The sequence below is a fragment of the Ranitomeya imitator genome, chromosome 1 (genome assembly GCF_032444005.1).
Source record: "Ranitomeya imitator isolate aRanImi1 chromosome 1, aRanImi1.pri, whole genome shotgun sequence".
Lineage (NCBI taxonomy): Eukaryota > Metazoa > Chordata > Amphibia > Anura > Dendrobatidae > Ranitomeya > Ranitomeya imitator.
Window position 1 is genome coordinate 428,237,684 of NC_091282.1, and position 12,119 is coordinate 428,249,802.

General features: G+C 44.7%; 2 protein-coding genes across 2 annotated transcripts in view; one reads left to right on the forward strand and one right to left on the reverse strand.

Moving 5' to 3' along the window:
* Positions 1-1,203: 1,203 nt before the first annotated feature.
* LOC138670522 (transmembrane channel-like protein 2-A) overlaps positions 1,204-12,119 on the reverse strand; it is a 111,143-nt gene continuing 100,227 nt past the window's right edge. The window contains exons 9-11 of the mRNA XM_069757972.1: positions 6,613-6,691; positions 1,729-1,852; positions 1,204-1,400 (exon numbers count right to left, since the gene is read on the reverse strand). Of these exons, the coding sequence (XP_069614073.1) occupies positions 1,204-1,400; positions 1,729-1,852; positions 6,613-6,691 (400 nt within the window). The remainder of the gene's footprint in view (positions 1,401-1,728; positions 1,853-6,612; positions 6,692-12,119) is intronic.
* Positions 9,860-11,612, forward strand: LOC138657515 (uncharacterized). Its single transcript, XM_069745292.1, has 2 exons — positions 9,860-10,557; positions 11,034-11,612. The coding sequence occupies exons 1-2, from the start codon at positions 10,138-10,140 to the stop codon at positions 11,610-11,612; spliced, it is 999 nt and encodes a 332-aa protein (XP_069601393.1). The 5' UTR covers positions 9,860-10,137.

Here is a 12,119-nt window from a genome sequence, read left to right on the forward strand (position 1 = left end):
TTTTATTATTTTTCCCTAACTGAGGGGGTGATAAAGAGGGGTTTTATTTAGTATATTTTTTACTTTAATCACTGTGATAGGGTCTATCTCAGTGATCAAAATGAACTAATAGGAAAAATCTCCCATTGTTGCCTGGTGTCGGCCAGCAGATCTCGACGGGCGCACTGCACATGTGCCTGCCATTTTCTTACTGGAAGTAGACACTGGAGGCCGTGGGGGGAAGCAGGAGGACCAAGGGACACTGACAGATACAGGGGGGATCGGAGACCCTATTTCTCTCTCCTCTGATTTGCAGTCACAGAGGAGAGAGAAATTAAATGGCAAATCTGACTTTTTTTTTGCGATCGCCATTATACGGTTAATAACAGCGATCGCAACCTCAGGGTCGGTAAAAACCAACCCGAATTATGTTCTCTGGGGTCTCGGCTACCTCCGGCAGCTGAGACCCGGGAGAAATTCAGACTCTGGGGGGGGGGCGCTATACACTTTCTCCCCAGTGCCGTTAAAAGCGGCACTGTGGTTTACGTAACCTTAATTGCCGCCGTGAAAAGGTGTATCGGCAGTCATTTAGGGGTTAAAAGCTTGCAATTAAGATGTTACAAGATTGGAAGTCTCTAGTCATATGACCGCACAGGATATGACATAAAACACCAGATTTTGTGATTACCACATGTAATGAATAAGGAATCCGAAACGCGTTTGCTCATTTTGCACTTTTTTTTGTACATGCTGAATTTCTTCCATTTTTTTCACTTGATCTATAGACTGCAGCACTGCAGGTTTCCTAGCGTGGAGTCTTCTAAGTGGTGAGCTGACTTTTCCCCCTTGTAGTGGACAACCTCTTTATCAGCTCATTTGCATATTGTGCAGGTCTTAACTGGTTTCTATGCAAGTGGTATTCAGCAGGACAGGCTTCTATCTAGAGCTGGTGTTGTTGTAAGTAACTTTACGTTTTAAAGTTTTTTTTTTATTCTTTTGTGTTTTTGTTAACAATGAACCTGTTACATGAAAAGCATTTACATTTTAAAGGTTTTTTGAGTTGTAAGTAACTTTAAAATAACAGCTTATCTTTATATTGTGTCTGATTTCTGCTCTGTTCTTGTTACATCAAAAAAATCACGAAAAAAAACACAAATTTTATTTTAGTAATGTTAGCAGGAAGCAATACAAAAGAATATTATACAAAATACTTGACAAAATAATTCAAGAGGTTTGTCCTCTACCTATTCCTGGTTTTGGTTTTATAGTATTAAGTTGAAGCTTTTGAGTAGAAGTGGTCTTTATCAGCTGTGATTGAATGGGTGGTTTTGTAACCATCAGTCGTGGGCCATTTTTCAGAGGTAAAGTTGGATTACCAAGTTTAGTTTCATTATTTGCATTAGGTTTTCGAGAAGTATCATCTGGTGAAAAAAAAGGGAAACATTTACCATGAAAGAATTCCAAACTCTCAAACATTATACAAATGCTGTGCAACTCATTGCCTTTTCCCTCATCAATACTCACAAATAGTCCAAAAATCATATAAATACTCCAACAGAAAAACACCAATCATGAAAACACTATTATATTATCTCCTTTGTATCTAATGGACTGTGAATTGAGCAAATTTTGAGGCTGATGAGTTCGGATCAGGAGACCTACGACTAGTTCACATATCATGGTCTGTACTTAAACTCTAATACACCCATGTGGGAAACCGGTCTAAGTCTTATATTTTAAGAATCTTACCTTTTTGTTCAATTTCCTTATTTATTCCATATCTCACACTAGGAGGCAGTAGCTCTTCCAAGTCTTTCATTAATTCATTTGTTGACTCAGTATTGTTTCGTTTATTTTTTTCATCCTCCCGTTTCTTTATAAATTTGTTAATTTTTATCAGAAAAAAATAAAAAAGCTAAAGTAAGTTAAGATTTTTAATGTTAATCATTAAAAGACCCCAAAAAGTAGATTAATAGCTTTGTAACTGTCAACTATATAATTGCCATTTTTAACAAAAAAGCATGTACTATTTTTAAAGACGGAAGAATTTTTTGTGTTTGTGCTTTTTTCTTCCCTTGTTCCTACAGCCATAAATATTTCATTTGTTTAACTATGTTTTGTGGGGCAAGTTACAGTTATGAATTATACCGTTTATTTTACCATATAAAACTATCTAACAGGAAAAATTCCAACTGCAGTGACATTGAAAAACATGTAATTCTGCTATTGTTGTTTGGATTTTGTCTGCTACGACGTTAATTATGTGATAAAAATGACCTGGCAACATGATTCTTTAGGTCAGTCTGAAATGGTGATATCACACTTGTCCATTTTTTATTGTTTTAGCGGTGAAAAAATTCTAGAATTGTAAAAAAAATATATATATTGTTGTGTCATCATTTTCTGAGACCCGTAACTTTTTTATTTTTACCATCAATAGAATTGTGTGAGGGTATGTTTTTGTGCCATGAGCTGACTGAAATTGCACTTTTTTTTTCATGTATGTGGTGACCAATAGAAATGGCAATTTTTTGCCTTTTCATTTTTTTTTTCTCTAGGCTGTTTAGGGCACAGGTTTATTTTTAGATTTATGTAAGGCGTTTTGCAAAAGTTTTAGATAGATGTGGAAAAAATGCTGCAAAGCAAGAATGCTTTCAAAAGTGCTAATATTTTAATTTTACCTATGAACAAATTGAAAAGTGAGTGAACAAAAGAGAAATCTACGTCAAATCAATATTTGTCTCCAAAACAACATCAACTCGTATAGGTACATTTGTACACAATTGTTGATGGATAAGTTATAACTTACTGATCTATATGGGTTTGACCATTGACACTTAGAACGATCACCAGAAAAGATGCACTTTTGTCCTCTGCTTAAATGCAGTGGTGGTTGAGAGTGCATATTACCAATTTATTCTCTTTGTGACTGCCAAGGATAGCCAAATACAGTTCTCTGTTATTGCCGGCAGTCACGTAGAGAATGATTGGAGTAGCAGTATGTATGCTCAATGTCCGATCCATTCAAATGAAGAATACAAGTGCCTCGATCTGGCCAACAGTCAACATCTCATTATATTTAGAGATGGGCAAATATTTCAATGTTCGGTTCAGTTTATGATCGCCAAATTTGCAATATTGGCCGATTTGTCAAATATTAGCCGTACATAGCCAAACGACATTACAGTCAATGTAAGGCAAAAACAAATGCATGCACAACACTTTAAAGGGAACCTGTCACCCCCAAAATCGAAGATGAGCTAAGCCCACCAGCATCTACAGCATTCTGTCCACTGCCACCCCTGTTCTGACCTTATCCCGCCTTCTGCTGCCTGATAAATACTCTGGTGATTGCAAGACATGTAGGGGATTCGTGAGCCAGTGCGCAATGCACCTCGAGCTCCTGGCAGCATGTTTTTTCCACAGAGCGGGCAAAGGTGGGATTCATTATATCCCTTCTGTCGGACAGGGCGTTGACGTGGGCTACGCCGCTGTGGGAGTGCGACGATCATGTGGTGCAGAGTGCTCCGTTGTTTCTGAGCACTCTGAAACAGGTCTTTTTAGGACCTCGAGTCACCCATGATACATTGCTCCAACTGCTGGCATTGACCCAGGACTCATCCATGGTCAGTCATTTTGCCGTCCACTTCTGTACTTTAGCATCTGAGCTGGAGTGGCTGGATAAAGCCCTGATCCCAATATTTTGGAGGGGGCTGGCTGACCATGTGAAGGATGCTTTGGCCACCAGGGAGATTCCCGCCACACTGGAGGAGCTAATAACTGTATTAACTCGCATTGACCTCCGTTTTAAGGAGCGGAAGTTAGAGCGAACCCAGTGTAGGCAGAGGTTTCAGCTGGCTCACCCTTCGCCAAACCTCTGGAATCTCCGGTCCGGATGTCCAAGTCACATGAGGCCATGGAGGTGTCACGAGTGGGATCTAAGTCCAGGACCGCTCGTGCACTCAAGGTCTGTCATGCTTGCCGGCACTCAGGACATCTTGTCTCCAGATGTTACCAGCGGTCAGGAAAACGTCAGCGTCTAGTGGTTGTAGGAGGAGGTACACTAAACATGGCAACGTTTTTCTCCAAACTGTCCTTCAAGGGGACAATTACCATAGGCCCATCCACTCTTACAGTCGGGCTTTGCGTGGATTCTGGGGTGGAGGAGAATTTTATGTCCTCAGCCTTCGCCCAACGCCATGCAATACCCCTGGTGATGCTCACCAAGTGATTGTACGAGTGGTGAATGGGTCAACACTGCCCTCACAAATAACACACCCGACCATCCCATTTTCATTATCTATGTCTCCATCCCATCAGGAGATTATTTCCCTTCTTGTCATTCCCGAGGGAATAGACGAGATTCTACTAGGCATACCCTGGTTACGTTACCACTCCCCTCATATAGAGTGGTCCTCAGGGAGAATTTTGGGATGGAGTGAATCTTGTGAGGGCAGATGTCTGAGGGAGTGCATTCAGGTTGCTACAACTGAAGTACCCGCAGATCTTTCCTCTCTCCCCAAGCACTATTGGCCCTATGTGGACGTATTCTCCAAGAGGGCTGCGGAGACCCTTCTTCCCCACCGCCCCTATGACTGTCCTATTGACCTCTTGCCTGGTGCAGAGCCTCGCCGGGGTCGAGTCTATCCCCTGCCTTTCCCGGAGATGGAGGCGATGTCCCAATACATCCAGGAGAATCTGGCAAGAGGATTCATTAGGAAGTTAGTGTCACCTGCAGGGGCTGGGTTCTTCTTCGTGTAGAAGAACGGAGAACTACGTCCATGCATTGATTACAGGGGTCTTAGCGCCATCACTGTTAGGAACAGTTTTATTAAAGATTTTGCTATGTGTATTGTGAAAAATGTGGGTGGTTTAAACGCTTATAGTTGCTGGGGGGCAGGTTATATTTGAAAAAAATAATTCTCTTTACATTTTTTTTTTAATAGTCCCCTTGGGGGGGCTGAGTCTGCTTGATCGTGAATACAATAAAAACTAATACTGTAGTTTTGCAGTCTATTGGATACTTACTAGTCTCCTATGAAGCCCAGATTATATATATATATATATATATATATATATATATAATATAACGCTGGGAGCGTCACTCTGTCCGAAGCCTCTATAGACTGCGCAAGCGCCGGCGCAGTCTGGGCCTCACAGAGCGACGCTCCCGGGAGATCGCGGTGTGCGTTCACACTGAACGCACACCGCGATCTCCACCGAAGAAGCAGGGACCGCCAGGAGGGTGAGTATCGGCCTATATTCACTTGTCCCCGTTCCATCGCTGAGCGGCGCCATCTTCCCGGTCTTCGACCTGTGACCTTCAGTTCAGAGGGCGCGATGACGCGCTTAATGCGCGCCGGCGCCGCCCTCTGACTGAACAGTCACAGCCAGGAGACCGGGAAGATGGCGGCGCTCAGCGATGGAACGCCGGACAGGTGAGTATAGTAAGTGCTGGGGGGGCCTGAGCTGGCGGCGATACCGGCACCTGACCCCCACAGCGCGCCGGTGTCCCCGCCTGCTCAGGCCCCCCAGCACTCGGCGCCGAGCGGGTCAGAGGCAGTATGGGGACGCAGGATGGAGCAGCACATAAGGATGGGGACGCAGGATGGAGCAGCACATAAGGATGGGGACGCAGGATGGAGCAGCACATAAGGATGGGGACGCAGGATGGAGCAGCACATAAGGATGGGGACGCAGGATGGAGCAGCACATAAGGATGGGGACGCAGGATGGAGCAGCACATAAGGATGGGGACGCAGGATGGCGCAGCACATAAGGATGGGGACGCAGGATGCAGCAGCACATAAGGATGGGGACGCAGGATGCAGCAGCACATAAGGATGGGGACGCAGGATGCAGCAGCACATAAGGATGGGGACGCAGGATGCAGCAGCACATAAGGATGGGGACGCAGGATGGAGCAGCACATAAGGTTGGGGACGCAGGATGGGAGCAGCACATAAGGATGGGGACGCAGGATGCAGCAGCACATAAGGATGGGGACGCAGGATGCAGCACATAAGGATGGGGACGCAGGATGCCGCAGCACATAAGGATGGGGACGCAGGATGGAGCAGCGCATGACAGGATGGGGACGCAGGATGGAGCAGCACATGACAGGATGGGGACGCAGGATGGGAGCAGCGCATCACAGGATGGGAGCAGCGCATCACAGGATGGGGACGCAGGATGGGAGCAGCGCATGACAGGATGGGGACGCAGGATGGGAGAAGCGCATCACAGGATGGGGACGCAGGATGGGAGCAGCGCATGACAGGATGGGGACGCAGGATGGGAGCAGCGCATGACAGGAAGGGGAACGCAGGATGGAGCAGCACATGACAGGATGGGGACGCAGGATGGAGCAGCGCATGACAGGATGTGGACGCAGGATGGAGCAACGCATGACAGGATGGGGACGCAGGATGGAGCAGCGCATGACAGGATGGGGACGCAGGATGGAGCAGCGCATGACAGGATGGGGACGCAGGATGGAGCAGCACATACCAGGATGGAGACAATATACCAATATAAATGCTCGCCACCCGGGCGTAGAACGGGTTCAATAGCTAGTATATGTATATATATATATATATATATATATATATATATCTCAAATAGCTTACATACCCTCTGCATTTTCTTCTTGAATTCTATATTAGCGTTCTTGTATGCCTTTGATATTGCATTAAGATAGTAAATAGCTAGTCTGCAAAAAAAAAAGTTAATATTAGTAATTATTAATATGAAAAAAATACATCACTTATACTGGCTTCTCTTACCCCCAAAATGAAAATTCAAATAACTGTCTATCTAATGTGTGAAAAATATTTAGAATTGAGAAAGATGGTAACAAATTGCAAGCTTTCGAGACTACACAGGTCTCTTCATCAGGCAAAGACTAAAAGAAATTCTGAAGAATCACTTATTTATGCACAACATAGCACAGAAAAAAAAGGGAAAACCATGGATAAGACAGGTGACATGAAGCAGAAGTACCATGAGTGATAAACAGTTATGTCCATAAATATTGGGCCAGTTCCTAGATAAGGATTGTTTTATTGTCCTCTGATTACACACTTTCAGCTGCATCACTTCTAATGTGGTGTACCTAATTATTTGTGCTAAATGTCCAACTGGGGGTCTGTATGTTGGGGAGACAGGGCAAAAGCTTACAACAAGAATGAATTCTCACCACCACACAATAAGAGAAAAAAGAATGGATCTACCTGTGGCAATACATTTTTGTCTCCCAAATCATAACATTATGGACATGAAATTACTTGTGTTAAAAGGTAACTTCAAATCTCAGAGAGACAGAAGAGTCTGGGAATATAAACTGATGACGACAGTCTTAATGCAGGAATGAATGTGTCGCACTGATTTATGTCTTTTTACTAAGGAACTTGCCCCTCAGACTGAGGGGTCATCACAACAGAGACCCTAATCAGAGGCCAATAATGCCTGATGAAGAGACCTGTGTAGTCTCGAAAGCTTGCAATTTGTTACCTTCTTTTCAGTTAGTCATTAAAAGGTATCAACCACTGAGGACTCTCAATTCTAAATATTTTTCTATCTACTGGCTAACACGGTACCAAGATATATATCTTTCCTGTATCTGATGTGTGGACATGCCAGGTCGACTAGTGCAGAAGCTATTCATGAGATAATGAACCACCAAAATTCCAAATCAACCAAATTGCATGCCTTAATGCCACTGTCAGAGACTGACCATGGTTTTTAAGGGATTTAACACTTGCGATCGGAGCTAGCTTTGGTTGCTGCAGTCTATAGTTCGATGTGATACACAACAAGTCATATACAAATGGTAAAATTACTATGAGTATACTTAGACTTTCTTTTAGATTATAGGAAGACAATGCTAATGCTATGAAACAAGGAACACTCTGTTGGGAACATTCTGTCAAGTGTAATTAGACTTTATGGATTGAGGAGGACTGTGTCTGTGTTTTAAAATGGCGATGGAGAATAAGGGAATAGTGTCGCACGGCGGCAATTCCCATGCGTCTTGGCAGTACATGACAGCTGACACCCTGCAGTATCTGACCCGGCTGATCAGGGCCAATTGACCACTTAAATACTGCTGTCAATTGCAACAGCAGTATTTAAGTTATTACCAGGGGTCACAAGAACCACTTAGTAACCACTGGACCCCTGCGATGAGAATTGGTCTCGATGGTTACCAGGGTACATTGAGGTTATGTATGAGTGGCCTGTGAGATCCAGCTATAAGATAGGTCTCAAAGGCTTAGTCAGTGAGAAACTGACAGTCTCATGCACTGCAGTACATGAGTACTGCAGTGCATGAGATCAGAGATCAAAATAAAAATTGTTATGTCCCACAGTGGGACTAAGGGTACCGTCACACAGTGCAATTTTGATCGCTACGACGGCACGATTTGTGACGTTACATCGTCGCTTAATTATCGTTTCAAACATCGTAGACTGCGGTCACACTACACGATGCACGGCGCTGAAGCGATAAATTCATGACGTATTTGCGATGTAGAAGTCGTATGGGACAGTCGTACGGTCGTGTCACACACGACGATTCAGAGCAAATTTTGCATAATCTGTGCGTGACGTTGTTCACTAGGGGCGTGTTGTGCTACTAGCTAGTGTGCTGATAGGCCAAAGGTTCTGTGCACACAATTGGTTGGAAAATTTGTCACCTGAGCGCTATTGTTCCCAATGCTACCTCACTGCTTTCAAAATTTCCTTTCTTCACTTCGTACTTGGACACTTGGTGGACCTGGACATTGGAATTTTCTACTTCGCTGAATATACCACGCTTTGCACCGCTGCTTCGAGGTATGTAAACCGCTTGGGCGTGGTGGATGGAACGCTGTATGGACGGCATGAGTGCTTCGTTCCACCGCTGAAGCGAAGCGGATGGTACACTGTTGTGACTGGAGGGCTACAATGTGGCAGATGGTACGCTGTTGTGCTTGGTTGTGACTGGTGGGCTACAGCGTGGTAGATGTAACTCAGTTTGTTCGGCATGACCGCTTCGTTCCGCCGCTGAAGCGATGCGGATGGTACGCTGTTGTGACTGCTTATGACCGGTTGTGTCTGTTGAGCTAGAGCGTGGCAGATGGTACAATGGATGGTCACCATGAGCGCTTTGTGTGGCTGCTGTAGGGAAGCGGGCGGTAGTGGCCTATGGCGCAGCAGATGGAAGAAGCGATGCGGATGGTACGCTGTTGTGACTGGTTGTGACTGGTCGTGACTGGTGGGCTACAGCGTGGTAGATGGAACGCAGTTTGGTCGGCATGACCGCTTCGTTCCGCCGCTGAAGCGATGCGGATGGTACGCTGTTGTGACTGCTTATGACCGGTTGTGTCTGTTGAGCTAGAGCGTGGCAGATGGTACAATGGATGGTCACCATGAGCGCTTTGTGTGGCTGCTGTAGGGAAGCGGGCGGTAGTGGCCTATGGCGCAGCAGATGGAAGAAGCGATGCGGATGGTACGCTGTTGTGACTGGTTGTGACTGGTCGTGACTGGTGGGCTACAGCGTGGTAGATGGAACGCAGTTTGGTCGGCATGACCGCTTCGTTCCGCCGCTGAAGCGATGCGGATGGTACGCTGTTGTGACTGCTTATGACCGGTTGTGTCTGTTGAGCTAGAGCGTGGCAGATGGTACAATGGATGGTCACCATGAGCGCTTTGTGTGGCTGCTGTAGGGAAGCGGGCGGTAGTGGCCTATGGCGCAGCAGATGGAAGAAGCGATGCGGATGGTACGCTGTTGTGACTGGTTGTGACTGGTCGTGACTGGTGGGCTACAGCGTGGTAGATGGAACGCAGTTTGGTCGGCATTACCGCTTCGTTCCGCCGCTGAAGCGATGCGGATGGTACGCTGTTGTGACTGCTTATGACCGGTTGTGTCTGTTGAGCTAGAGCGTGGCAGATGGTACAATGGATGGTCACCATGAGCGCTTTGTGTGGCTGCTGTAGGGAAGTGGGCGGTACACTGTTTTGGGTTATGGTGGCCTATGGCGTGGCAGATGGAAGAAGCGATGGTAGGCATGAGCGCTTTGTGTGGCTGCTGTTGTTAAGCGTTTGGCACACTGTCAAAAGTATTGTTAATAGGACTCTTTGTCAACCATGTAATTTTTTTTTATAATTATTTTTCAGATGTCTAATCGTGTGGAGTTCATCAGGGATTTCATCGAGATTTATCAGTCTTTTCCCTGCCTCTGGAAAATCAAGTCTCCTGAGTATTGTAACAGGGAAAAGAGGAGGGAGGGTTACTTACAGCTCATTGAGCTTTACAATCGTCATGCACCAGATGAGGCAGCTAACGAAGCAGTTATTAAAAAGAAAATCCAGGCGCTCCGCACGGTGTGGAGGAAGGAGCTGAACAAGGTTCTTCAGACTACAAGGTCCGGAGCTTCCACTGAAGAAGTTTATGTGCCAAAACTTTGGTATTTTGAGCATCTTAATTGTCTGAGGGACCAAGAGGTGCCACGGACTTCCACGTGTCTTCGGTTGTTGTCACCTGTGGAACCAATAGTTTCGGAGAACGACGCCGAGCAGGAGTCACAAGGGCAACAAGTAAGTAGCTCTTTGGACGAAAGTTCACCAATGTGTCCTATAATTACATAATGTTTCTCTGCATTTTAGGTTTTATACTTCTGATTATCACATCAGTTTGAAGTTGTTACAAAAACATGTACACATAAGTAACCCTGTCGCAGTCAAGTATTATATGGGGAACTTAATATGTATGAAATGGCGATATATGTAAACCATACCATCTAAGCAATATAGAAAATAGTATCGCTTCAAGCTGCCGATGTACTCTTGTTGAGACTATTTAGACTATAAAATATTGGTCAGGTTCACCTAGCAGTCAGAACAGTGTAGTTCAAAGTATTCAATAAAAGGGAGGGTTAAAGAATATTACTAAGCATCAAATATATTATAATCTTTTTGTTACCTACTACGAATATATAGTTTGGATGCGGTTATGGTGGTACTACTTTTTGTTGCCGGGTTCATAACTTGTTTTTTTTTTCCCCCCCCCCCAGGATGACAGTGCGCAGGAGAGTACACTGGACTGTTCACAGGACTGCACGACAACAGATTTAGTGGAGGCTGCACCTGCCAGGACTCAATCGAGGCAAGGTCCAAGAAAACGGAAAGCCACCTCAGACGCCTCAAATGAACTATTGAGCCTTGCAAAGAAGGTGTTGACAAGAAATGTTAGCCCTGCGTTAGAGGGGTTTGGACACTATGTGGTTGACAAACTGGCAAAAATGGACGACAACCAAAGAATACTAGCAGAGCGTCTGATTCTGGAAGCAGTAAACAAGGGTACTGATGGCGATTTGGACAAGAACACTTGTTTGGTCTCTTCCCGGCCAATACAGCGGACAGAGCCATCAAATTACAATGGTTGGTCACAGTGTCAGACATCGATGCGACACAATGCTCACGTTTCCCACTTCGGCCATCCACCCCCTAATAACTCCTACACGCCAATACCTTTAGATATGGCTTCGCCCATCAGGCACCAAAGTTTTCAGCGGGAACAATCGTCGTATCATAATTTGAGATTTCCTAGCTTCTTTTACATTCCTTTTTATTTTATTGTCTTGTTAAAATAATGTTTCAAATAAAAGCTTTTATTATAAATTCTATCACTACTTTTTGATTGGTGTGTCTCAATCACAGCACTGTATGAGGGCACAAATTAACGTAACAAATTCATGTACAGTTAAGTAATACAAAAAAAATGGAATGATAGTTTAACAAAATATTTTTATTGTAACAACAAAATATGGATTATTGGCCCGCCTACAACTGCTGGCACATGTCCCGCAGCTTCTGCAGCTCCTCCATTGCCACATTGTGCTGCTCCTGAATATGTGCCATAGTGTGGAGTAACTTTTCTATGCCGGCTTCAATATCCTCCTTGTTGACAGTGACGACAGCTGTGGGTCAAAAAACATAACATTAATAACACAGTAGTCTCCCGATGTGTCTTTGCTTCTGTGAAGTAAAATAAATACAAAAAAAGTAAGCAAAACTGAGTTGGGGGGGGGGGGGGTTGGGTTGGGGGTGAAAGAGTGGGCCTGCAACAAAATCAAAATAACTTTATTGTGGGAACCTAC

Bases quoted from the DNA above. Each gene is read 5' to 3' on its own strand.
- LOC138657515 (XM_069745292.1), top strand. From the start codon at position 10,138: ATGTCTAATCGTGTGGAGTTCATCAGGGATTTCATCGAGATTTATCAG. The intron at 10,558-11,033 runs GTAAGTAGCTCT...CCCCCCCCCCAG, and splicing joins AGGAGTCACAAGGGCAACAA to GATGACAGTGCGCAGGAGAG.